Genomic DNA, 27801 nt, shown 5'->3' on the forward strand with positions numbered 1-27801 from the left:
ATATATGGTTGCAATATCAACCACTTAGATGTTATCTTGGTGTTGTTAGAATAATGGTTAAATTATTAAAATTCACCATTTTCAACTCTCCTTCCTATCCAATAAATATAGGGACACAAATTTTTTATAATTTCTTTTCACATCTATTGAGTTTTTTTTCTTCTTCTTCTTCTTCTTTGTTTAGAGAATTTCATAACTGTTGAGTTGTCATATTACAATTGATGTTAATAAAACTTGTGTAGGCTCATTAAGAGCCTTCCAATTTATATTTCAACAATTACGGTATGTTTAGTATATGATTTTGCCCTCTTTTATACTCGGGTTACTTTATAAAGGAAAACTGTCATAGGTATGGGCGTATGGCATCATATCTTTTTTTTTTTTTTTTTTTTTCTTTTTTTTAATAATAATAATTTGATAGTTGATGGAGGGAGCATTTGAAAAAATAATAATTTAATAGTTGGTAGAGGGATATTTGAACTTTAAATTTTTCCGTTATAAATATATGCAAGTTTATATATATACGTTATGATAATTGTTTTTTATCATTAGGCTAAGATACCAATTAGTTATTGATGTAACGCACCAAAAGTGCACGATGGTTGGTAAATGATTATTGATAAGTAAAAAAGTTATGTTAGTTGTGAGACTCATATGAGAACTTGTAAAAATTAACCATACTAACAATTTATAAAAATATTACAAAATAGTTTGTGATTATAACATTACTCTTAACGACAATAAACTTTACCAAAATTGGGCTATCAATTAGTATTATTTCTAAATCATGCACAATATTGTCTTTTCATTTCAACAAGTGGAAGAAGCAGGGGTGCTCTAGGTATAAACATAATATTCTTAAAAATATATACCAAAATTTTAAATTTTTTATTCTAATAAAAATATACCAAAATTTAAAATTTCGTTAGATTTTTTTTTTTTTTCATTTCTTTTTTCCTGGTCAGAGATCCTCTAAATTTTATCCGTTTAATATATTTATCTGTTCTTTTGGAGGAGTATAATAGAGTAGGGACTTCAGAGAGAGAAGAGAGAAGAAAGAAGAGAGTGAGAGAGTACTTGTCGTTCTGTTCTGAGGACAAGTACTCTCCGATTGCACAAAATCAAAAACTTGGCGTCTCAAACGCTTTCCTCATCCAAATTACTCTGAAGACTTGTTCTACTATAGATTACTACGCTTTCTTCCATATAATCAATCGAATGTGACCTCTCCTTCTTCGCCAACTATTCTCACTACCGTTCTTCTCTATGCCTCTCTCTCATTTCCATCTTCTAGATTGACATCATCTCCTACAGCCTTTTTCATCGCCATTAATCCAATCAAAATCACTTTTTTCCATCTGGGTTTTCTTGTTCTTGTTCTTCTTCCATTGGCAGTTTGCACACATATATATATTTCTTTGTGTGTGTCTCTCTCACATGGCTACAGCCTCGTGTGTCACATCTCCGCTGTGCACGTGGCTTGGGCCTGCTTGCATGTCGGTCACGTGCGGAGGGGACCAATCCACGTGTCCTTCCATGTTGGGTTCCTCCTCGTACATGCACAGCAACAAGCGACTCTTTGGCAGCAAATGGGGTCGGAGGAAGAAGAGGGTGTTCTTGTCTAAATGTAGCTCCGAATTGCAGAGCCAGAGGGACTTGGTTTCCTCTCTCTGTGGATCCAGCTTTCAGGGCCTCACGACTTCTTGCCGAGCTTTCGAGCCTTGCGATCAGTACTATGCCTCCAACGCTTCCTTTTCCTCTCTCTTCGGATCCGGCAATGTTCGTGTTCCTTCAAATCGGAGACACACCCGTTTCAATCGAGCCGTCCATTCAGGTACTCCTCATTCCTCATTAACTTCTCCTTTTTTTTCTTAACTAAACATTGATTCTTCTCTCTGTTTTTTTCTTTATTTATGGAATTGGAAATCTGGGATTTTGTTTTACATTTTGTGTGTAATTTGTCCGGGGCAAAACTGGCGGGTCGGGTCGATGGGTTGCATGTCAAACGGGTCATTCAACCGGGTTGCGGATTGGGTTGACCCGTATTTTTCACATGATTTTTTTTTTTAAAATAAAAAAAACCATTTGTATTTATCATTCGAAAAGTTATGCAACAAATTACTTAATGTAAAATACACTATTTTGAATTTACCACTTATATTAAGAATGAACTCAGTTAAACTTATTAATATTTATTCAGTAATTTTAAAATTATACAAATCCTAACATTGTTATCTAAAATAAAATAATACAAAGATAAGTAAAACAAATATACAAGTTTTATTTCTACACGATATCAACATTTCAAAATATAAAACAAAATTACAAATGACTTATTGGATTTTTTATTGAGAATATATTGGGTAACTCATTTGATAAAGAATAAAAACATATAAGAAATTTACAATTTTGAAAATTAATTTTATAATCTATTATCAATTGTGGTTGGCACTCTATTTCAATAAAGATATACATTAAAATTTGATTGCTTACTTATTTATATATGGTCTCTTTTATGAATATCATATCAATGTTAAGCAATACACACTATAGGAAATATTATAATTTATTTTGAAAAACTGTTTATTTTGTACATAAATTGTTAAAAAATAGGTCTAAGAATTCATAATTTATGCTAATTTGATATTTTGGTTTCACTATTTTCACACTTGTGAATGTTTCTCACATATGTTTACAAGTTTAAATCTCCGTTTTTAACTCTACTGTAACCAAATTATCTTGACATGTACTTTATTATATTATATCTAAAAATCTTTACTCATTACAGAATGCTCAACCATTTATCTTTCAATTAATTTGCATGCAGTTATGTAAATGTATCAATTGTTTCCTTAAAGCTCACAATAAACAATTAGACCAATATTCTTTTAACTTCACTTTTTTTTTTTACCAAAAAAAAAAAGTTTTAAAAAAATTGTTCGGGTTGACCTGCTAAAAACACGGGTTGAGTCACGGGTCAACCCGTTTTTGCTTTGGGTAAAAAAAAATCGGATTCAGATCAGATATTTTCGAATCGGGTCGGGTCGGGTTAGAAAATTCTAACCCGTTTTGCCATATCTAGTTCTGGCTTTGTTTGTTTCCAATATCTCAATTTAATGGTTTTTTTTTTTTTTTAAATGTTCTTGAAGGTGAATTTGATAATGAAATAATGATTCTTTCAATCTTTATTAATTTGTTTTTCCCCCTTTTTTCATGTGCTGTGGAAGATTGGTTTTATTCACTTTTCATTTGGTTGGATAGAGAACTAATAAAGCATAGGAAAAGATGAGGAATTCAAATAATTAAGTTTAGGATTGGCTTATTGCTGAATGAGTTCTTTGTATTACTTTTATGCCAAAGCTATAGGAAAGTGGGGAATAGATACTAACAGGGTTTTATATTTTATATTTTTCCCCTTCTTTTTGGGTGAGAACTAATTTCACCAAATGAGGTTCATTGATGTACAGCTTTTTGCAGTTGGATTGATATGCCTGGACTTAGGATTGGGAATTTTGCATAACTTAGGTTGTTTCTAGTTTATGTTATGTGGCCATCTTTCAGATTTTATGTCTTACAAGTATTCTGAAGAAAATTAAGATCAGGCCATTTCTTGGTGTATCATGTGCATGAAATGGAAGTTCTAGCGCTGCAAAGTACAGGAGCATTGTGGCTGTTCATTCTTTTATTCATAGTATAATGCAGCTGTGTGTGTGTCTGTTGAATGGGTTGGTTACTTGAGTCTGGTACACTGACCTTGATTTTAATATATTGTCATCAATAGACTTATGATTATTAGATTTTGGGTCTTGCTAGTGTCTTCTGACTTTTATTGGTTCAGTAGTGTCAATGTTGCAGGCTTGAGGCAGTCCTATCAATTCAAACCCTAATGTTGATGTTTATTCTTTGGCATGACTCTTATTTGATAAAGCATTAAAATAGAAAAGTTTTGCTGATGTACTAACTACTGCACATTTATCAATACTCTAGGGGAAGCCATGGCTGTTGCTGTGCAACCTTCCAAGGAAGTCGCAACAAAAAAGAAACCAGTCACAAAGCAAAGGCGAGTAGTTGTGACAGGGATGGGTGTGGTGACCCCACTTGGTCATGATCCAGATGTCTTCTACAATAATTTGCTTGAGTGTGTCAGTGGCGTAAGTGAGATAGAGGCTTTTGATTGTGCCCAATTTCCAATGGTAAACCATATTTAAGATTTCTCTTCTTCTGGTGCTTGCTCTGCAGTTTATTCTTGGCATTCTTACTGTTCTTTTTCTCCAGAGAATTGCTGGAGAGATCAAGTCTTTTTCAACTGATGGATGGGTTGCGCCAAAACTTTCCAAGAGGATGGACAAATTTATGCTTCACATGCTTTCTGCTGGGAAAAAAGCCTTGGCAGATGGTGGAATTACAGAAGATGTAATGAATGAATTAGATAAAGTGAGATGTGGAGTTTTGATTGGCTCAGCAATCAGTGGCATGAAGGTAACATCAAGCCTTCAACAGTTTGATATACAGTATATAATGAGAATGGAACATGGTTGAAAATATTAAGTTAACCAGAGCTTATACTGGCTGATATTCAATTTGATTGATAACAAGAGCTTTATGAAATCTGTAAGTTGTTGTCACGTCTGCTGCCTTTGTGGTTTCCTAATGCAGTGGAACTTGCAACTTAAAGTCAAGTTCTGATTTTTGCCACATGCCTTAGAGTTGGAATAATGAATGTTTTCAAGCTAGTCTTCTGTCTCTCTAGCTGTAATGGTTTTTGGCAGGAAGTGGAATCCAAAGTATAAAGCCCTAGATGAAACTACGTGACCTGCAGATAGGATGAAAAAGCATATTAATTCTGAAATTTATTAACAATTGTAACTGACTACTTTGTTCTTGTGTTTTGTGTTGTGAACAGGTTTTTAATGATGCGATTGAAGCCCTAAGGATCTCATACAAGAAGATGAATCCTTTTTGCGTACCATTTGCAACTACAAATATGGGTTCTGCCATGCTTGCAATGGATCTGGTCAACTTACTATTTTTCAACTTTGTGATACACCTTGATGGGTTTTGTAAGTTGGGACTTAAACCTTTTAACAGCTCATTTGTTTATTCATGAGTCGGATGTTTCCAGGTGAGTACCGCACAAACAGTGTTTTGATCTGAAACCCACATTCCACACATCTGTACATATCCATATCCATCTCTCTCTGCTCTTTCTTCTCAAAGCTACACTTACACTTACGTATTGAGAAAGGGTGGCACTGGGTATGGAATGCCTAGATACACAATTTTCAGTTTAGAGACACAGATATAAAGTACTAGACACAAAATCATCTTTGGCCCAGTTACTCGAATACTTCAACCAAATTATTTTTTCCAAGGCTGAAAAAAAAAACCCAAATTATTTTTCACCAAAAAAGACAGTGAATTTGTGCATGAAATCCTTATCCTTCTTTTTGTCATTAGATTAAGACACTAATCGGTTTCAAATCTCTTATTTAACTATTAAAGATTTTATCAATTGAGCTAACTAAAAACCTTATCACGGTGTAATTGGTTTTTTAATAGAAATGTAAACCGAGTTACTTAAAAAAGGAAATCTACATTGAGTTGACAAGGCCACTTATTTAATTTCAATGATTTCTTGGTGGAAGCTTCACTTGTGATGCTTATCACATGACTGAACCACATCCTGATGGTAACATGCCTTCTCTTTGGTACTTAAATTTCAACCCTTGAAAAGGTTGCATTTCTTTAATAGTTTTTCTTGAGGGAGCATGTACAGTGGACTTATTTCCTGCATCTATTCTACTCTTCCTGAGTTCTTTTCTGTCATAATAATTTTTAAACTAATTTATATGATACTGTACCTATACTGTGTTGCTACTAACTACCTCATAAAGTGAGTTGTAGTTCACCAAATTGACCACCTGAATTGCTGCTTTATGTCCACAATCTTGATAGCAAAGGTTGTGGCAGAGAAAGACAATAAAACCTGAAAATCAGTTGCATAATTGTCAAAACTCCACTAAGCTATACTCTCTGGTAGACTGGCACCATATCCCCTGTTAATACATTGCACTGAATTCTTCTTTTACTCATGCATATTTCCACCCCTCAATTTAACAGTGATATTTTCTTTTATCTAAGTAGAATACCTTCTTAATTGGTTACCATTTTGTTAAATATTTTGGGCAAGGAACCAAACGCAAATCCTGATTTCTTCAACACTTTTGTACCTTGTACCCTTCCATAAAATTGGGTGCTAAAATTCTTAACTAATATCCCTCGAAAAATAGGGGCTGGTGTTATCCTTTGCGTAGAAAAGGCATTAGCTCAGTCTGGGGTATCTAGGGAAGATGTGAATTACATAAATGCACATGCTACATCCACACCAGCTGGAGAACTAAAAGAGTATCAAGCACTTCTTCAATGTTTTGGCCAGACTCCTGAGGTAACTTGTATTCATAATGTTTGTTCTTTATGCCATTTGCTTTTGATGATACCATATTTCAAATACTTGATGAGATTACCGTATTCTAATACCTGATAATATCTCTGCTTTCTACAGTTAAGAGTGAATTCTACAAAATCTATGATTGGTCACCTATTAGGATCAGCTGGTGTGGTGGAAGCTGTTGCAGCGACACAGGTAAACAATTTATGTCTTGATATGGTGATTATAAATTCAATAAATATAATCTTGGCTAAATTTCAAATTGCACTCTCTAACTTTGACCAAAATTCAATTTAGTCCTCTAACTAGAATTCCATTCAATCAAGTCTAGAACTTTCAAGTTTATTCAATTTAGACCTCCCGCGTTTGAAACACCAAAATGTGTTAATTGTGTATTACAAGTTTCTTAGCGTGGAAATGTTTGTTTATCTTTGAAGTTTGAAGGTAAATTGTATTTTCTCAAATATGAGTTTGTTCAATTTTGGTTCCTCAATTTTAAAACATCCCATTTGGACTTAATACAATTTTAAAAGGAAAAATTAGATTCCTCTAATTATTTTTATTTTTGAGAATTTTTTTTTTCTACATTACTAATTGTTGAGGGGGCACCACATCTTTAACTTTAAGGGACTGAATCAAACTAACCATTAAAGTGACCAAAATCAAACAAATCCTATAATATTTAAATAAACCAAAATTTAATTTACCAAAAATAATAGGATGAATATATATATATATATATATATATATATTCTTAAATATATTCTTAAATTCAGGATAAAACCTAGCCTTTTTAATTTTGAAGGACCAAAATTTTCAACTTATATCAAATTTCAAGGATAAAAATGCAATTTATCTAAGTTGTAAAAATAGTTCAATCTCATTCTTGTCTCTACTTGTTGTCGAAAGTAATTGTTAAAATCAAAACAAATTGTGTTTTCTTTGAACTATTTGGTCTAGTATAACTGTATAAGTAAGGATTAAAGTCAATTATATGTCGAATTACTCAACTTATAAAGACATTTCACATAAATTGTTTGAATTTTAAAAAGAAAGTGGGGAAAAATAATATACAAGTATTTTATAGTTCTTTAAACTTCAAGGATTAAGTTGGCATCTCCTGTTTAAACTTCAATTATATTCATAAGTTAGAAATTCAATCTCCTCTCTCTCTCTCAAACTTCAAACTTCCCATTTATTCTTAATTGAGTTAGAATAAAGGGTTCATCAAGAGGGAATTCCTAGTCCAAAATTTCCAAAACTCAATTTGCATAGTCTTCTGACTCTTCTTCCGTATCTTCTCTATTCCAAATTAAAATTTGAATATTGACCAATCAACTCTAATGGAATTCATGAATCTTTTAAAATGCCTTGTTCACTCTTGTGGAAATGGTAGAGTGCCAGAATCATTAATCAAAGTTAGTTGAAGTTGGTCAAAATTGATCAAATGAGTTTATTATCTAGGGGAAAAAGAAAAAAGATCAATTTCCTCCATTGGAAACCATTTTCAGAGATAACAAATTTTAATTTAGAAAAATATTTTCTACTATTTTTTTAAAATATCATGAAACCAACTATACGTAATAGGAAGAAAAAGTTATAACAAAAGAAAAATAGAAAGCATTGAGTTATTATCAATTTCTTATAATTAAGTTATGACAAAAGAATTGGCCTTTTGGGCTAGTTTGGATTGAGGGAGAATAGTGCAATTTTTGGCCAACTCTACTTTATTTTTTGTCTCTCTCCCTCAATTTAAATTGACCATTCACTGGCTTGTCCAAGTCTCTTTGCTTGTGTAAATAACCACTAATCCTTTATAAAAATTAGTTGTCTATTGGACCAAAACGATAGACCCCTCTTTTAAATGCCCTATAGACCAATGGTAAGGTGGATAGAACTCGGAACCTCCATGGACAAGTGAAGTGATATTGTGTAATTAGCTCAATAAATTCTCAAAGTTGATATGAAAGAAAAATTACATGTCTTACTTTTAAATTAAAAAAAAAAAAAAATTTGTAACATAAAACTAACATAATTTATTACACTCTTTCTTTGTGTGTGTACAACACTAATTTTTGTGTGTGTGTACAGTGAGTGTGTAATAAGGAGCATATAATTCTAGGACCACACCCTTTATCATACATATTTTCGCAACTATCCTATGTGGCAGACTATGATTAGCTATTTATCACTTCCACATTTTTTTTTTCACATCACAGTGGCAAAACAGTAACGTGATAGACAAACTTTTTTACAAACTCTTATGTGGGCCACTGATATCATTTTTTTTTTTTAAAAAAATTTTTCAATCAAGTACTAATCACATCAGCAATTTTCAAAGCATTTTTGTGACAAAATTGCGGTGAAAAGGACTTAGTCTCAGATTTTTGGGTAAAATGCTATTTTTGTCCCTATATTTTGCCAAAAGTTTGTTTTTCATCCCTAAACTTTAAGAAGTTCATTTTTTGTCTCGAAACTATTAAAAAGTTTATATTTTGTCTCTAAACTATTGAAAATTTTTTATTTATGTTCTTAAATTTTATCAAAAGTTTGTTTTTCATCCCTAAATAGAACTATTGAAAAAAAGAGGTTCTTTTCTCATCCCTATTTTTGTCTTTAAACTATTGAAAAAATTCTTTACAAAATTTAAGGATGAATTTTTTATTATTATAAAAGTTTAGGAATGAAAAACAAACTTTTAACAAAATTTAGGGATAAAAATAGTATTTTATCTTAAATATTTTACTAAAAATATTTAAAAAAAAAGGAAAGAAAAAAAGAAAGTGAGAGACGGGGACCTTTACTTCAACTTCAACAAATGAAACAGACAGGTGGGGAAAATGTAAATGTTGGGTTGGGACTCACATAACTGAAAGCTCCAATGTTCTAAGGGTTGTACCCTTTTCTTTTCTTTTTTCATGTTTAGTTGAGGATGCAAATGGATCAAAGCATTACTCATGGGGTCGAGGTGATCGCACCAAAACGGCATCTCGTCTTCGCCTACTACCTCACTGGTCATGGCTTTGGCCACGCCACTCGTGCCGTCGAGGTGAACTTTTTCTTCTGTTTTATATCTTTTTCACTCTTTTACTTAAAATCTTTAAACCCATTGTTTTTATTTTTCACTGATTGTAAGTAAGGCTCCATGTTAATCTAGTCTATATAGGATTTGATTGTAAATTTGGATATTCTGTTAGTTATAAGTGGAAAATGCAAGCAAACATAGGATAAGAAAATGAAGAAAATTTTTTAAAGTCATAGGGATGAGTGAGAGACTGAGAGTTGCTCAAGATGGTTTGGTAATTTATCTCGGTATTAGAGCCTGGTGGGATGACAAGTGTCTTTTACCAAAAGAAAGCTACAGATTGTGGGTTCAAGTCCAAAAATACCCTTTTCAAAAAAAATTGGTGTAAGGCTGCTTACTATGACCATGACCTCTCCTAAGTGGGAGATTTGTGCACTGGGTATGACTTATTTTATCCGGGCTCAAAAACCTATCTCCACCTTACCCCATCAAGTAAGAAATTCCCACTTTTTGGGTTCCACTTAATAAGGAGAGTTTAGGTTGATACGTGAAAGGGGAGTGCTAGATTAAATGGCTAAATTCATAATTTCTTAATAGTTTAAGCTTTTGAGACAATTGGTAATTTCATCAAATTTAAATCAAGGGAACAAAAAGAGTTAGAAAAAAAATCTAAGATAACATTAGCAGAAGTAGTGAAAAAGATAATAAAGTAATTGAGATTTGAGAGTATGATTTTAGACAAGACAGAATGGCATAGAAGTATACATGTGGCCTACAATTACTCTGTTGAGGATTCATGGCCGATCACAATGTTATGAGATTAAAATTTGTTGTTTTTGTTGAAGTGGACTTGTGGTACTTCCGTGCTTAGCATGGATTTATAAATTACTAACCCAAATTATCTTTTTATTTCTTCTTGTTCAACCAAGTGCTTTGTGAGTAGTTTCATGATTCTGATGTTGCGATCTACAGGTTGTCCGTCATCTCATTCGAGCCGGCCATGATGTTCACATGGTTACAGGCGCTCCTGACTTTGTGTTCACTTCTGAAATACAATCACCAAGACTCTTATTTCGCAAGGTTGGTTAAATTGGATAGGTTTATGGGCAAATGTGTTTATCCCTTGTCTATGCTATTGCTTAGGTGTTAAAAATGTAAATTTCATTTTGTTCTAGCTTCCACTATTCTCCCTTGATGTAGTAGTTCACATAAACAGATGATGGCATCTAGATGGCACCCAAGGGAATAGATTAAAAATTATTGTGGCTTGTATATTGTATTGAATGATTGTGTTTTTTCTAGAACCTCTTGATATGATGATATTTTCAAAATTTATCTGTTTATTCATCTTTTCCATGTCATTCACGGCCTCTTGATGCTACAAAAGCAAAAAAATGATGATTTCATGTACACAACACATTTAAACATACTCTTATTCAGTAGTGAAAAGAGTTTTAAATTATTTAATGCTGCGACTTCCACAAGAAACAAATGAGTACTCTCTATTTAATAAAAATAAAAGAAAAATTCTTATCTCTTAGTTTAGACTATTATCTTTAATATAATTGTAGCCCTAAAAGAATTATATGAATGGATTTAACCATAATCATTATAACCTTTAAAGGAGTAGGCAATTTATGTTATGTTAGCTGTGTGAAATTGTTTCCGAATTGTGTTCTTGCAATAGTAATAATAAGGCATTTTGAGTGATAGCAGGTTGTGTTAGACTGTGGAGCAGTTCAAGCAGATGCTTTGACAGTTGATCCAGTTGCCTCCTTGGAAAAGGTATGATGTAAACTTCAGAGTTGGTTAGCAATTGCTAAACTTTTCTATTAAAATTATTGTTGATTTCATGTTAATGGAACACCAATGATCATTCCCATGTCCATACTTGGCATTGGTATTGTTTCCTTTTATATTAATTTTTTATCACTTGATTTGCTGGCTCTGTTACCATAACTTTTCTTTTGTTGGTTGACTTTTTTTATTGGCTCATTCGATGTGATCAAGTATTTCCAAATGTCAGTATTACCCCGGGCATCAGTTTTAGCAACCGAAGTTCAGTGGCTGAACTCTATCAAGGCTGACTTAGTGGTACTTGAACTGTTTCTTTTTTGGATTTTTATTTATGAGGTTGGATTTTCTGAAATGTGAAATAAGGAATCAAAATGAGACCATATCTTCTTCTTTTTTTTGGGTTGTGTCTATACAAATATTTTCTTGATCTTTCCATCATTATGAATGGCCTTCAGTCATGCTAACATTTTTATAAAGCAGATTTCAGATGTTGTTCCTATTGCATGCCGAGCAGCTGCAGATGCTGGAATTCGTTCTGTTTGCGTCACCAACTTCAGGTAACTTGTTTGCACTGTTGTTCATATGACTGAAACTTTTAATCTGAAGCTGTAAATTCTTCTATTTATATGATCTTTGCTACAAAAACAAAATTTAAGACTTACGTAGAAGATGCTTGTAATCTTCAAATGCAGCTTTGAAATCTGACCCAATTTTTTAAAATTTAAATACTGGTGATGTATTGTGGCATGTTGGTAATGGTTAAATACTGGCGATATATCTGGGTGTTATTTCACCAAAAATTATGTTATAATAGTGTATTTGGTAATTGCATTGAAATTTTATAACAATTTTAACATTGTTCTTCTGCGATAATATCTGTATTTCCCTGTATTATGGCCAAGATTTTTTTGTTCAAAAAATTCCCCTAATATTTTTAAGTACAAAATTATGCTTTATCAAATAATGTTACATATTTTGTGTAATCAGGTTTTTGTGGACCCTAGAGATTTCTCATTTGTTTTGAGAATTAGAGATAAGGTGTTAATTATAAGATAATGTTTCTACTTTCTTGGGAGGAAACTAATTGAACATACATGTTTAAACCATAAAACAATAATGGACTTGTCAAGAAAAGTGATATGAAAGTTGTAGCTTTGGATGCATACTTTCTCAAGTGAAGGACATTTTACAAAACCCTGGTATAATTTATGAAAGACTATAGGTTAATGTTGGAATAAGATGCAGTTGCGCAAGGGGAAGAACCAAATGACTGATTTTAGTAATGATTATTATTATTTTGGAATGATGATGCTTGATTTTTACTAGTAATAATTTTTTTTTTTACTGTTTCTTGTTTGACCAAGGCTCTGTTTATATATTCTTATATTTGCAGCTCTTCTCCTCTCTTAATTTTGATTTATTAAGTCTATAGAATTCTTGCAGTATGTTTTAAACCCCAATTTCCACCTTTTTTTACTCCTTTTGAAACCTGGGCAGTTGGGATTTTATCTATGCGGAATATGTGATGATGGCTGGATCTCACTATCGCTCAGTCCTTCAGCAGGTAACCTTCAATATTTTTTGCATCTAAAAGTAATATGCATCTGAGTTGTTCAAAGCACAAGTAATTTCCATTTAAGTGGTATTAAGAACCATATATTGTAGACAAGGGATTTTTCTAGATGAATCAGAAGATCTTTTGATTGTAGATATTTTGTTATCTTGCTTCCCACCTTTGTGTTTTTCATTGAATTATATATTTCCTTTAACAATGCAACAAATTTTTTTTGAAGTTGATTGAAGGAGAAACTAGACACCCATTTTAGCATGCTAACTAATAAAACGAAAGGCACCAAGCATTCAGTTTGTAACTGAAGTAAGAGTTCTCAATCAAGTTCACCAACTTTATGTCTATCTTTACTATGCCTATGTCATTTCGTACATATAAAATAAAACACATAGACTTCCTTTTGGGTAGGTTCTTAGATGATTTTAAGTGGCACTTGTTTATTGGGAGGTCATATGATTCCCTAGCCAATCAAAGGGAGTGGGAGTTTGGCACTTGACTATCTATGACTAGTGTCTTGGGAATGTGATTGTCATGGTTTGTCGAGGGAAGGAATATTAATTTTGAAGTGAGAATATATTACTTGGCCAGTCTTTGGGATATGTTCTATGCTAATAACTGTTCCTAGTGTTAGACTGGTGATAGAGTTTTACCCAAGGCTGAAATTTGCTTGTGTAGAATTGTTGAGTGTCTCTCCTTTCCAGCTTTCCTGATAACATTGGACAGCTGCTAGGGCTGGGATACTTACCATTGATAATCTTGTTAAGAGAGGTCAATCCCTTGTTAATTGGTGTTGCATGTGTCGGTGTGATGGGGAATCTGTGGACCACCTCTTACTTCACTATAAGTTGGCTTATGCTTTGTGGTGTGAAGTTTTTCATGTGTTTGGAGTCCATTGGGTAATGCCGAAGATGGTTAATTCTCTTTTTTTTTGTTTGGGAGAATTGGTTTGGTAAGCATCAGTCAACTATCTGGAATATGATACTAGGTTGTCTATTGTGGTTAGTTTGGCAGGAGCGAAATGACCGTATCTTTGAAGATAATGAGAGAGATATTTAGATCTTTTAAAACAACTTCTTTTTGGTACTTTATTTTAGTGGGCTCGTATTTGGGGTCTTACACAATGTATTTCGATTCTTGCCTTCTACAAATTGTTAGCTGTTAGCTTTAGCTTTTGAGCTTTTTGTATTTTCTTCATGTCCAAAGTGTTCATCATCATGAACATGATGTTCATTTTTTCAATAAAAATTCTATTACCTATAAAAAAAAAAAAAAAAAACATTGTTCCTAGTATTGGACTGATGGTACAGTTCACGTGGGATCCAAAATCTGTCAATGTAAAATTGCAAAGTTTATTTACTATTATTTTTGTCAATTAGCATGCCCTCTTTTAGTTTATTGTTCTGGTTGGTCAAGTTTTTTTGTAGTTGATTAGAGAGCCTGCACTTTTTTAGTTTAGTTTATATGTTTGATTTGACAAGAGTTACAATGGAGTCAAAAGATAATATCCATCCTAATTATATGTTGTCTCCTAATATGCTCTGTATTAACTCCATTCACCTTATTGGGAGTAATTATGCTCAATGGCTCAAGTTGTTGAGGTCAGAAGAAAAAATTTTCACTTTCTTATTGATGATATTCCCTTCTGTGGATCCTAAATATGATGATTGGGGAGTAGAAGATGCATAGATTGGGAGTTCTTGTGGAACAATATGGAGTCTAAGTTAAATTGTAGTATGGTTTTTCTTGGCCAACTACCAAACTTGAGTGGGAATAGGCTTACAATAATCTTAGACATATATATGATGTCCATCAAAATTATTTCTCCCTTGGTCTAAATATTTTTCCTTTAGAAGATTATTATGCAAAATTTAATTGTATATATGAAGAACTCAACTTTACCTGCCCATCTCCTCTGATGTTTGCATTATGCAAAAACAGAGAGACCTATATGAATGTTGCCCTATTTCTCTTGACTTGCCTTCCAACTTTGATTTGGTGAAATCACAAATTTTGGGTAGCAAAGACCTCTATTCTTTGAGTGAATTTTTTTGTAGACTTAGATAAGCTTCCTTATCTGATTTTGGTACCATTACATTGCCTTAAATCTACTTTTGTCACCCATGTGATTGTATTGTGACAACAAGGCAACTATTAATATTGCTCACAATCCTGTCCAACATGATAGGACTAAACCTGTTGAGATTGACAAACATTTCATCAAGGAGAAGCTAGATGTTGGTATTATATGTAATCCATTTTCATGCTATTTTAATCAAGTTGGGCATGTACAATATCTTTGTCACTTGAGGGGGAGTGTTGCAGTACAATATTTTATTTAATTTTGTGATTGTTGCCACTTGTGAGGGTGTACTTGTAATATGCATTTTCATATTTGATTAATTATAACAAAACTGAGTTCTTTGGATTTTTTTTTTACACCTAACACATAATTTCTCCAATAATTCAATGGCAGCACATTACCAAACATATTGCAAACATGGCAGCACATTAGATCTAATCGATGTAAAATGTGGCATGCATGATATCTCATGGTGGATTGACAAAGCATCAATCTCATGTAAGGTTGTTAAGTGGTGTAACTTTAACCTAACTCATATATAGGTCAATGTGTGTATGCATGCCCTCAATCTTATACCTGCACTTTTTTCTTCTCTTAATTTAATATTGCAGATGAAATAACTGATATTGCTGAGCCAAACCTAAATGGTCTTATGAAAATTCATGCAGATTGCTGAAGATTATTCCCATAGCGAGTTTGTAATCCGTCTACCTGGGTACTGCCCAAGTATGTCTGTTGAAGCACATTTGTGGTTGTTTTCTTTAAAGTTAATATTTAAGTAATATTTTTTTATTTACTCTTGTTTGCTAACTCGATTATAGCGATTATGATCTTCAGGTTGTATTTCTGTCTTTGTGTTTGTCTGTGGCTCTATACATATTCTGCCTTTGCTCTTTTGGCAATGAATAAGTTGTAGGGTATTTATTCTAATTGGTATTTGAATATTCCTTTTCATTTTTTAGTGCCTGCATTTCGTGGTGTTATTGATGTACCCCTTGTCGTGAGGAGATTACACAAATCTAGAGAAGAGGTGTGATTTAGAACTCTCAAAAATTTAATGTGTATGAATTAATGTATTATGCTTGCTATAAAAAATTTCCTTGCAATGCAGGTGAGGAAAGATCTTGGAGTTCCGGATGATGTGAAGCTAGTAATTTTTAATTTTGGTGGGCAGGTGAGGTATAATTTAGGCTGTCATTATATATTGGTATATTTCTTTCAATTTTTCTTGCTTACATTCCAAAATTTTTGAATCCCTCAACATCTTAGAATGACCAAGATTGGTGAAAGTACCTTGACTTTAAATGGTTTGGAGAATTTCCAGATTACTTTCTTTCAAGTTTTCAAAATTGATTCTCTGGGTTGAAATTCTGGTGTTTATTTGGTAATTGGTTATAAGATTTTTCTTGTTTTCCTTTTTCTTGATATTTGTTTTTCTTTAGCCTTTTGAAAAATAATATATGTATTAGAATGAATCCCTTCTCCAAATTGTTAGAAGAAAATAACTTATTTTGTTGGTAAACAAATATCATAAAGTAATGAAACATAGAAGATTAATTATATCCCACTTCTTAGGTTCAATAGCTTGTTTGAATATGAGGACTGTCCAAATGGGAAGAGAGAACAATTGTTCTCAAAATGCTAATACCTTATAACATTCTAAAGTTGGTCATCATATCATCACAGACAAGTGCAACTTGCCTGAAATTTTATTAGACATAGAGATAACAGTTTCTTGAGAAAGAATGTTGCAAGCTGTTCTCTATTCTTCTCTATCAAGTCATTGTTTCTGTTGTGCTATAAGGGGCCAATTGGCCAAATTGGTGCCCTTCTTCTAGCTTGGTAAGCATTAGCTCATTGGAAATTCCCAAGCATCTTGAGTTGGTGGCTGGATATGAGGGACTCAATGGGCTGGTGGGTGTCCTAACCTATTTGGGGTAGTGTTACCTCCTTGGCTTCTCATTATGCTTTAGCCACCAAAAAGATAAGTTGGGATCTTTTCCTTTTGGGGTTGGGAGTGGGTGGGGTAGGGGGGTGTTGTTTTGGGTTATTGGTTAAACGGGACCTTAAATTTAAGACTCTAAGGCAAGTTTTAGGGTGAACGGCATGAAAATTTATTAGACTCTTGGAATGGGCCCCTTGCAAAGGGCCAATTTCATACCCTCCCTCATTGCCAACTATCATTCGATTCTTCATATATCAAAAGAGCATATAATCTAGACTTTCGTAGAATGAAAATTGTGATAAGATTAGATCTTGTTCAAACCAAACGAAAACCCTTAAATCCATAAGAACTCCTTGAATCCTCAAAAAAGAACTCTAGAATCTTTTGAGAAAATAAATTGACTAAAATTGTATTGATAATAGAATTTTCTTTTAGTTTTAAATATTTCCGGCCTATCGAAAGGCTTTATAAATTTCATTTTGCAAGCAAAAACACTCTAAAAGATTCTAATTGATATAATATCATAATAAGACTCTAAATAGAAAAGAATTAAAACACCTAAAACCAAGGAAACAAAATCTCAAATCCAAAAATTATGAAAGTTACATTAAAAAATAAATAACAAGCAATAATTTTTTTGATAAGTAAATAATTTCATTGAAAAGTATCATAGTTTGACTCATAAGTTTAATTCCACGGCAATTTTTACAATTTTAAATATATCCCTTTTTCTTATAAATAGGAATTAGAGTACTTCTTCTCTACTCACTAGGCATTTTGTTAACACTTAAGGTCTTATTGAAAAAGTTTGTTCGACTAGCATACACCCACCTCACCTAGGCGGTTCCAAACCTCAATGGGGATTTTATCCGGTCCCATATGGCTTTTCCAATTTTCATCTTCCTCAGTGTGTCTTTACCTTAGTCATCTTAATTCTTCAAGCAAACCTCCGATTTCTATTCTCAATAGGTTACTCAATTCGCTCCAATTTTGTGTATCACTTGCAATAAAAAGTTTATCAAAATAACTTTTACATCTTGCTTTACTATGCCTCTTCTTTTACTAACACTCTTTGATCTTCATCTTTAATGCACTTGACACCATTCAAGTCTCTTGTTTTCATTTCCACTGTCTTAGCAAAGTTTATAAATATTATTTTCTCCATCCTTCGTCCCCGACTTGCTATTTAACTCATCACAAGCCTTAAATTTAGTCTCTTCGGCAACCTTCATTGTCCCCCCTTCACCACTTTATAATTTCTATAAACAGCATTGTCTCTACATCTAGGTGAGCTTCTATAGCTCTCTCTCTCTCTCTCTAATCTAATTGCTATATGAACCTCCTTTTCCACCACCAAGCCTTTTTAGTCAATTGCCTACATTTTTGCCACTCTTTTGATACAATCATTCCACATCTTATCAGCATCTTTGTCCAAATTCCACTTGCCTTCTTTGATCATTTTATCTTTAAAAAAATTTTCCTATCTAAATAATTGTAACAAATTAATTAGTAATATTATGGATGTGTATTTTTATTATATTACATAAACATACAATTGTCACACCCACTTCATCCTCCCTACTCGACTGATTACTATTGCATTTCACTTCCCTGATGTGATGGTGCCTTATGTATTTGCCAATCTGTGAAAAATGCTAGTTAGTTTGAGCAACTTCATCCAACCAAAAAGAAAAGGGAGATATTGAGAAGCAATTTCCATATCAATTCACAGATCATTATTATTTGTTTTTTCTGTAATCTACTTTTACTAGCTTGAATGTTCTATTACAAACTTTATGTTGAACTTTATTTTTATACCAGATGCTTAGGATGCTATCTGTTAAGAGACCCTCTTTTTGATGTAACTTGCTTGTTTTAAAAACCAATATTTTTGTCCTTAGGTATTGTGATATGCTTATTATTCTTTAGGCATTAAGACAAATTCTGACTGTTATGTGCTGTTGTCCATCACATCCAGCCAGCTGGTTGGAAGTTGAAGGAGGAGTACTTACCTGCTGGTTGGTTGTGCCTGGTAAGTTTTGTTGGACATATACATCGATCATAGTTATTTCTTCATTTCATTTTGATAATATTGTTCCTATTGCATTCTGATTTAGGTTTGTGGGGCTTCAGACAATCGGGAGCTTCCCCCTAATTTCATAAAGCTTGCAAAAGATGTTTATACGCCTGACCTAATAGCAGCTTCAGATTGCATGCTTGGTATAATAAATTTTAATTTATTTAGGGCTGTTGCTTGGTCCAATGATTGAGATTTTGTCTAGAGCTTTTAGTACTGAACTTTTGGTACCTGGGCTTTTTTTTTTTCCTACTCCAGGAAAGATTGGATATGGCACAGTCAGTGAAGCCATGGCATACAAGGTGCCATTTATCTTCATACGCCGAGATTATTTTAATGAAGAACCGTATTTGAGAGAAATGCTTGAGGTACAATTGGATGCTTATCAAATTTATCAAGAAATTTATTATTCATATTCTTTTCACGTTACATCTAGTAATCAGTTGGGAAGTTACCTCCATATGTTTTGTGTAAACAGTATTACCAAGGTGGTGTGGAGATGGCCAGAAGAGATATGCTCAGTGGATGTTGGATACCCTACCTTGAACGTGCTGTTAACTTGAAACCGTGCTATGAGGGAGGTACCAATGGTGGTGAGGTATTCAACTTTTTTTAATCCAATTTTGTACCTTTTACGATTTATGGCTTTTATTAAGAATAGTTGGCATCAAAAGTTTTCACCTTGATGATCTCACACTAAAACTTTTGATGATCTCACATCAAAAATTTTCTTGATTGCACAAGCTTAAATCCTCAAAAGTTTTCACCTTGATGATTTCACACAAACTTTTTGAGGATTTAAGTTTGTGCAATCAAGAAATTTTTTCCCCCCTTTTTTTTGCTAAGTATAGTAACTCATGCACCCAAGCGAGATCAAACCCATGACCTTACTTTATCACCAAGGGTGGAATCCAGGTCACAACCCATTGGCATATGATTAGAAACTTATTTAGGAAGAATTCTTTTTTTTGGATAAATAATAAGGTTTATTAAGAGAAATGGAATGCACCAAGTACATATGATGTATGCTAGATATACATCACAACTAGGCTCTAAAATTACAATGATCCATAAATTTTAATAAGTTGAAGAAATAAAAGATTCTTGTGCTTTCATCCATTCAAGCAAGGTTATGAGGAACTGCAATTTCAGGTCTGAAATAGTCAGTTCATATTCCTCAAAATTTCTAGCAGTTCTTTCTCGCCAAAGTCTCTAGGTGATTCGTTATCTGAATTGCATATGAAATATGCTTTTCCCAATTAAATTAGACAAGAAATCTATCTATTTTGGAAATACATGAAGATGTGTAATTTGAAAAGTTAAATATTTACAGACATTGAGTTTAGAAACTGAATGATTTAGGATCTTTAAGAATTCAGCACTACAATAGATTTCTTGACGAGTTCTTAAAGGGTTCTTGAATAAGGATTGATGTTTGAGGGTGGGTTTTAGATTAGAAAATATTGAATCTTGTTGGCTGTTTGGGGCTGAGACAGGGAATAGAATGAGAAATAAGATAAATAAAATACTAGTCAATCATACCTATGCTTTCCTAAGCAATCACACTTAGGTAGGAGAAGGCAATCACTCCCACAAAGATTAAAATAAGCTGCTGGAATTTTAGGCTATTGTTAATCCTTTCCTAGAATGACTAGGACTCCAAAAAACCTATTCCTAGAAGAGTGGTGATAGACATGCAATGCCATGTCATCTGAAATCCTGTTTTTAGTTAAAATTGTGAAATCGTGTTTTCAAAACTTTATTTCACCATTCACAACTATAACTGAAATTGTGTTTTCAAAACATGATTTCAAAGGTGTGTGTGCTACATTGAGTGTTATATTACAAAGAATTAACCTTCCTATAATGTCTAGGATTAACAATAACAAACAAAAAGGACTTAATAACTCCTAAACCAAATAGGAAAAGGAGTCAAAACATAAAATAAGACTCATGGGCTTTTGGTACAGCCAAGGACAGCCTATTCAAGAATTCTGGAAATTACCAAATTGCCCCCATTCTAGTAAAACTTAATTAAAACTGATCCAATAGCTTTCTTACCTAAAAAAACTCAATACTAAGCCTCAATAATAACTAAAGCAACCTATTAAAGGTGTCAAGAAATTCCTCATCAAAACTAGATCATAAAACTTGAATATTTTCGTATATAATCTTACTTTTCCTTGAACTCTTTCTTGCCTGCATCAGTGAACATGTATTTTGAGACATCTACAAATAGAAAGATGGACAAGCAACATTGGGCCAAAGGGATTAATATATTTTTCTACATGTTAGCAAACACGAGTAATTTTACTGGGAAGAAATTTCTGAGAAGTCTGAGGTTATGAGATGATCATCTTGTTCTATGAAAATTTATATACAGGACTTGAGGGAAGAATACTGTATGTGGGTAAAGTTTCAGGGAACAACAGAACCGCAGCAAAAACTTCCGCAAGGACTGAAACTTGGTGGAGATATTGCAACTGGATGGGTACACTGCTAAGAAAGAGAAAACCTCAGTTTGTTTAAGACCAATCAGGGGTTGGCTAGGGAGGCTTTAATGATTAAGTCAGTAAACCGGTGGGAAAAATGAAAATGGTGACATCTCAACATATGAGATTGTTTACCTCAGCAGAATGGAGATAGTTGTGTGAAGGGCTGGTTTTGGCTGGAAACCCTTCCCCCAAGACTTGTCAGCAGGTCCTCCCCTCAGTTTGGCTGACTGGACTCTTAGACAGTAGTTCCCAGTTCGTGGGTGGATGAGATGTTGCTCAATGGCATTAAATGTGATGGTCCTTTTGTGAGGCACATGCTAAATGATGTGAAAGGAGCTAGCAGACACTACTTTTGAGGATGACTACAGTTACCTGCCAACTGGGAGGAAGGGATGTGTAAATTTAGGTAAGAATAAAGTACTAGTTATGGAGGGTTGGTGGAGGGTTTGGCTGGGTTACTAGGGGGTAAATTGGGATCACTCTTGATGCCATATTTGGGGTTTTTATTTATTTATTTTCATTTATAAGTAAAATAATTTATTCAAAAAAGGAGAGATAATTCAAATAAACAATATTTGTTTTGAACTACTCCTAAGAAATTATAATACCAAGCATAGTAAATCTTAAAAACAAGAAAGGAAGATGATGGGGTATTTCTGGATATAGTCATCCAATTATATAGGGATCAATACATCAATTGCTTGATTACATGATTAGACCATTAAACACCATCAAAAGGTCTACTATTCATGTCTTACCAAATGATCCACTAAACATAGGAAGTAGCCTTTCAAATCTTCAAATTCTATTGCAATGAAATTTCCTTTGCCAACATCCTGGCATCTGAATTGGTGTCTCCGCCATAACCCAAAATACCCTGAAGAGGGTAAACATAAATGACCATGAATCTCTCATCACTGAGCAATGTAAAGAAGATGATCTAAAGACTCTCCACTACTCTTGCACATGCAACACCGATCAATAATCAAATTGTGACGTTTCCAAAGATAATCCACTATCAGTATTTTACCCAACGTTGTTGTCTAAGCAAAGAAAAGGATCTTGTGAAGTACCTTAACACCTATATACTTCTCCATGGAAGTGAACTCTGGTAGATCCTTTGAGAACATCGTAGTAAGAATGGACTTTAAACTTTCAGCTCTTAGTTAAACTCTATGAAGTATGGTCTTTATCTTGGCCTTGTGGATTTTGGAGTACAATAAATTAAAGAAACTCTCTGTAGCTTACAACTCCCAATCTTGGAAAGGTCAACAAAATTGAGGATTCCAACTCCGTTCACCATTCAAATAAGAAGCAAAGAAGTGTCCTTTTCTAGTGCCAATTTAAACAAATCAGGAAACATATTTTTTAGAAAATAATTTCCACCCCTTAGATCATGCCAAAACTATATCCATGTGTTATCCCAATGGTTTGAATTTGAGACCCATTCTTTTAATGTGTCTTCATATGTTTTGACATTTTGAGACTAGTATTGCCAATGTCCATGCTAGCATTGGAAGAACATGTGTACAGAAAAGGTTTGCCACATCTCTTGCAGTTAGCTATCCTAACTTGTTTAGATTTTGCAGAAATAAGGAGGCTAGTGTGGCTGAGCTTATGAAGTCCTCCAATGGAGTCCTTTTTTGTGATGTGAGCTTCTTTAGGGGTGTGCATGTTTGGGAATTAGAGGCTATGTCAAGCTTCATGGAATCCATATATGGTTCTTCAATAAGGGGGTTTGGTGAGGATAAGATGTGTTGGATACCTAGCAAAGATAAGGGGTTCATGGTGAATGATTATTATAGAATTTTAGTTGGCCCTACTATCTACGGTTTTCCTTGGAGGAGTATTTGGAAGCAGAAGATTCCCTTTAGAGTAGCTTTCTTTGTATGGACTGCTGCCTTAGGGAAATGCTTGACGATTGATAATTTACAAAAAAGGAAGGTGTGGATATTGGATTGGTGCTACATGTGCAAGAGTAATGGTGAATCAATTGACCGTCTCTTCCTTCACTATCCCGTTGCTTTGGATCTATGGTCTATGGTTTTGGGTTTATTTGGAGTAACTTGTGTTATGCCGCATGCTGTTTTGGGGCTGTTAGGGTGTTGGCAAGGTAGTTTTGGTTGTCATCGAAATGGTTATATATGGTCCATTGTTCCTCATTGCTTAATGTGATGTCTTTGGAGGGAGAGAAATAGTAGATGCTTTGAAGATATTGAGAGATCTATTCCGGACCTCAAGCTATTCTTTTTTAGAACTTTATTGTGTTGGTTGTTTGCTTTGCAAAAACAATCATTCCCTTCTTTTATTGATTTCCTAGATTCTTGCAATTTTTGTATTTGATTTGTTGACTCCTTGTACACTCCCCGTGTACTAGGGTCTTCCTTTTTGATATCAATAAAACTTTTTACTTATCAAAAAAAAAAGAAAAGAAGTTTGCCACATCAATAATTGCCTTCACTCTGTAACAAAAAGGCAGGATAAGAGTAATATTCATGCGTTTTCAAATTTTCAACAAGTAAACTGAAACAATTAATAGTGTTCAAAGATGAAAAATGAAACCTAACATAGTTAAGAGACAAAATTGTATTCTAACCTAAGTATTTGTTGTCTTTTTAGCTGGCTGCTCATATACTACAAGATACAGCTGTTGGAAAGAATTGTGTTAGATAAGGTACATACTGCTGTTTCTTTTTTTAGTACTTGTTGGCTCCTTAATTAAGGTTGTTTTTCCTTAAATCTCTCTCTCTCTCTATATATATATATATATATATATATATATATATTATTGAGGACCATGATTGCAATGGTAGCTTTGGGATGCCATTTATCAGTTTATGTTGTTAATGGTTGCAATCATGGTCCTTTTTAAAGGACCATGATTGCAACCATTAACAACATAAATTGATTGAAGGCATCCCAAAGCTAATTCTAATACCCAAGAATTATTTTGGTTCATATCAGATCATGTCAAGACTACTTGCAAACTTGGATAGGCATAGGCTTGCTACCAAATCATGATCTTTATTTATTATGTCTTTTAGCATCAACTAGGTTCTGCTCAAATTTCTTTAGCTTTATTTATTTATTTTTTTGGTGTTAGGGGCAATTCTGTAATTTTCTGTTTTCTGGACAAGGGATGTGCTAGTGGTCCATGGGGACTTATGTTGGATTTTATCAAGTAATTGGATTTTTATTTGCGAGTTTAGTTTGGGCTTAGTAGTAAAGTCAAGGAACCCACATCTTATTAGGGTTTCAAGGAGTCCAAGTTCTAGCAGCTTTAGGTGTTAGCCACATATTTATATATATAATGTAAGGTCTTATGTTTGATTAATAATACATACATTTATGAAGAATTCAGCAACCCTCAGTGTGATGCTTAGGCATGTTTATGCCAATATTAAATCTGAACTTGCTGGTGGGGTTGTGTATCCTTGGTTTACTCCCTAGGTGTGGGTCCAAAGGGCCCTACCTTGGTGAGGATCCACATCATCAAAAATAAAATAAATAAATCTGAATTTGCGATCTATTCATACCCTAAAATTTTAATATTTGAAACCCTAAACCACCCATTCATCAATCAACTCTCTACAACCCTCAAAACAACATAAGACCGTTTATGCTTACCGTTTGCAACCTAGACCAGCCCCCAATCCTCAAAAATTTCCCTTTGTTTCTTCTCCAAATCCTAACCTTTCCCTACACTTTCTAAATCCATACATTCCTAATGTTTTATTACCTTTTCCCGAATCCCACCAAAACCCTAACCCTAGTTCTTTAATAATCCCTATAACTAGTAGCTGTCCAGAACTTCTAGATCAAAGTTGGCTTCGTTACCCATTGCCCCCCCCCCTCTCTCTCTCTCTCTCTCTCTCTACTCCATTTGTGTCATACATTTATCCATCCATTTGTGGACTGTACATTTTCGCAATAGGGTAAAAAGTTTCCAATCATTCTTATGACTTATTCAGTTTGTTTGCTTATCAATTACTTCCTGCATACCACTTTTTTTTCAAAAAACTTTTAATTCATTTTTATTTTTATTTATTTTTTATTTTTAAAGATGCAAGTTTCCAAAATGACCCTCATTAATTTAAACTTTATAGAAAGAGAGAAAGTTATCAACATTATGTTTATTTACTTTTCAAAGAGGATTATATTTTGGGACATCCCAAATAGAATACAACAACAATCATGTCTTGGTCCCATAATCTTGGGGTTAGCTATGGATCTTTAACAGATTAGTCAAGGTCGGTATAACCTTTATAAGCATATAACTTGACCATTTTTGCTAAATGATACTATTTAAAAATGATTTTGTTAATTAGGATTGTTTTTGAAAGTATTTGGGGATATAACCTTTTTTAAAGTTCTAGCATGAAACTCATCTCTTGATGAGTTGCACTGCAAACAAGGAACTCAACAAGTTTGACTCGTCTCTCTCAAGAGATGAGTTTCACTAAAACATGAAACTTGTCTCTTCAGAAGACTAGTTCAGTGCCGAAACTTGCCTCTCCAACATACGAGATTCAAATAGGCTTTTACCAAAATAACTTTCAAATATTTCTATCTTACCAAATAATTTTTTTAAAAAGTATTATTTGGCAAAAATGGCATAGAACTTACTCTTAGAATCTCATTTCAATCTATATATTTTTATTTTTTTATGTTTGCTTTGAGGCATCTCATCTATACTTCCATATTGTTATTGAAGGTGTTTTTATACACTTACTTGCTTGTGAAATTTTCAATACTAGATTCCAATTTATGGCCTTGCTGCTGTGACATGAATTCTATTGATGTGCCTGTTTGTGTATCAAGACATTGTAAGTTAACTTCTCATGTACTAATTGTATACATCTAATGACATTGTTTATCTGAGAACTACATACATGTACTTGATATGATTCTAAATTGTACATTGACACGTGAGAGTTCCAGGTCATCTGCTGCTTGTTTTTTTCTGATAGCATTTCAAGTCATTCTCTACAAGCAATTTTCTCAAAAGGAGCCCGATTTGCTGACCCACTCTATCATATTGTTGTTTTAGAAAGTTTGAATATGGTCATGGTGCCATGCATCTATAGCTGATATGGACACGGTCAGCTCTTTCATATTGCTGATTGAATCTTATATATGTGTGCCTTCTGTAGCAGACCAAAGTAAGGAGATTGCAGGATGTAATGGTACCTGGGTGTCAACCACAGAAAGTTCCTGGAAATGATATTCTTGTTTCAGATTGGTATACTCTTGCAGAAAACAAACTTGGTCTTCATAATTAGTTTTGAGGGTTCTTCACCAGGTGCAAAACGGTCGGGATATCCTGCAACATATTTTGGAAGGATCTTACCAAGTCTAGGAAATTTTGGATATCTGAAGATTTGCTGACATTCCTCTCCTTAGTTTAGTATCATTAGTAATTTATTTTAAAAAATTGCCTAAAGGCAATAATTTCTTTGATGAAGAAAAATAAGTTTTACTGTAACAAATTGTCCATGTTTACATGTGATGTCTCTAGGAAATATTTAATAGACTAATAGGCAGAAGGTCATTTTACAAACGGATAATGAGAATCTCTCCAACCTATGCTTATTCAATAATATCATTCATTCTCTCATCTCGTGTAAACATGTTTATAACTTAGTTGCCATTCTCTATTTAATACTTCTAGTTAGAGGCTTAGTGCTGTTCATCAACCGCCCAACCCCAACATAACTAGCCATTGCCAAGTCGATCAAACTGCCAGATCGGGCTGCGGACGATGAAGGAAGCGGTAGTTGGTGAAGGTTAATGTTTTTTGATACTGGCTGATTTGAAGCACATTTCTAGTTCTTTGATTCTGACAAGGAACCAAACCGGCTGCCCCGAACTTACATATATAAATTTCAATCTAAATACCTCTAGCTCTTGATCTCATATGCATTCCATCTCTCTATCTCTCTATCTCTCTCTCTCTCTAGACACCTTTTGTTCTGAGTCATTCTCTTCCTCCATCTGATTTACCTGTTTCTTCTTCTGCTAGTCCCATTGAGTCTGATTCTATTGCTGTGTCTAGTATTCCTAATTCAGCTTCAGTTCCTCTTCCTTTGGCCACAAATACACATCCTATGCTTACCATGTCCAAAAATGGTATTTTCAAGCCTAAAGTGTTTGCTGTTCAGATTGACTAGAGTTGTATTGAGCCTCCTTCCTACTTTATTGCATTTAAGTATCCTCATTGGGTTGAAGCAATGGATTCTGAGTTTACTAGTTTGAAGCAGCAACATACTTGGTCTCTGGTTCCTTTACCACCTAATAAGAATGTTGTGGGATGTAAATGGGTGTATAAGGTTAAGAGGAATAGTGATGGCAATATTGCTAGGTT

General features: G+C 33.6%; 1 protein-coding gene across 16 annotated transcripts; it reads left to right on the forward strand.

Moving 5' to 3' along the window:
* The first annotated feature begins 1027 nt into the window (after window positions 1–1027).
* LOC126706004 (3-oxoacyl-[acyl-carrier-protein] synthase II, chloroplastic-like) lies at window positions 1028–27054 on the forward strand. Of its 16 annotated transcripts, none has more exons than XR_007648489.1 (22): window positions 1029–1834; window positions 3988–4193; window positions 4276–4479; window positions 4904–5060; window positions 6291–6445; window positions 6563–6643; window positions 9375–9497; window positions 10446–10553; window positions 11190–11258; window positions 11484–11567; window positions 11751–11827; window positions 12768–12834; window positions 15589–15646; window positions 15883–15950; window positions 16032–16094; window positions 18844–18897; window positions 18983–19085; window positions 19201–19310; window positions 19421–19540; window positions 24057–24111; window positions 26195–26263; window positions 26488–27054. XR_007648489.1 is itself a non-coding variant. In XM_050405249.1 (21 exons), the coding sequence occupies exons 1-20, from the start codon at window positions 1438–1440 to the stop codon at window positions 24108–24110; spliced, it is 2358 nt and encodes a 785-aa protein (XP_050261206.1). In that variant the 5' UTR covers window positions 1029–1437; the 3' UTR covers window position 24111; window positions 26591–27054. The 16 variants fall into 16 exon arrangements, 9 of the variants coding, with proteins under 9 accessions (XP_050261215.1, XP_050261206.1, XP_050261207.1 ...); XR_007648487.1 differs by having other exon boundaries at window positions 26591–27054; XR_007648488.1 differs by having other exon boundaries at window positions 26594–27054.
* Window positions 27055–27801: the final 747 nt, after the last annotated feature.

This window comes from Quercus robur, chromosome 11, assembly GCF_932294415.1.
Source record: "Quercus robur chromosome 11, dhQueRobu3.1, whole genome shotgun sequence".
In the NCBI taxonomy this organism is placed as follows: Eukaryota; Viridiplantae; Streptophyta; class Magnoliopsida; order Fagales; family Fagaceae; genus Quercus; species Quercus robur.

Excerpts from the sequence above, each read along its gene's own strand:
- LOC126706004 (XM_050405249.1), top strand. The coding sequence starts at position 1,438 with ATGGCTACAGCCTCGTGTGTCACATCTCCGCTGTGCACGTGGCTTGGG. Across the intron at positions 6,644-9,374 it reads AAGCTGTTGCAGCGACACAG|TTGAGGATGCAAATGGATCA; the intron begins GTAAACAATTTA and ends TTTCATGTTTAG. Across the intron at positions 12,835-15,588 it reads ATCGCTCAGTCCTTCAGCAG|ATTGCTGAAGATTATTCCCA; the intron begins GTAACCTTCAAT and ends AAATTCATGCAG.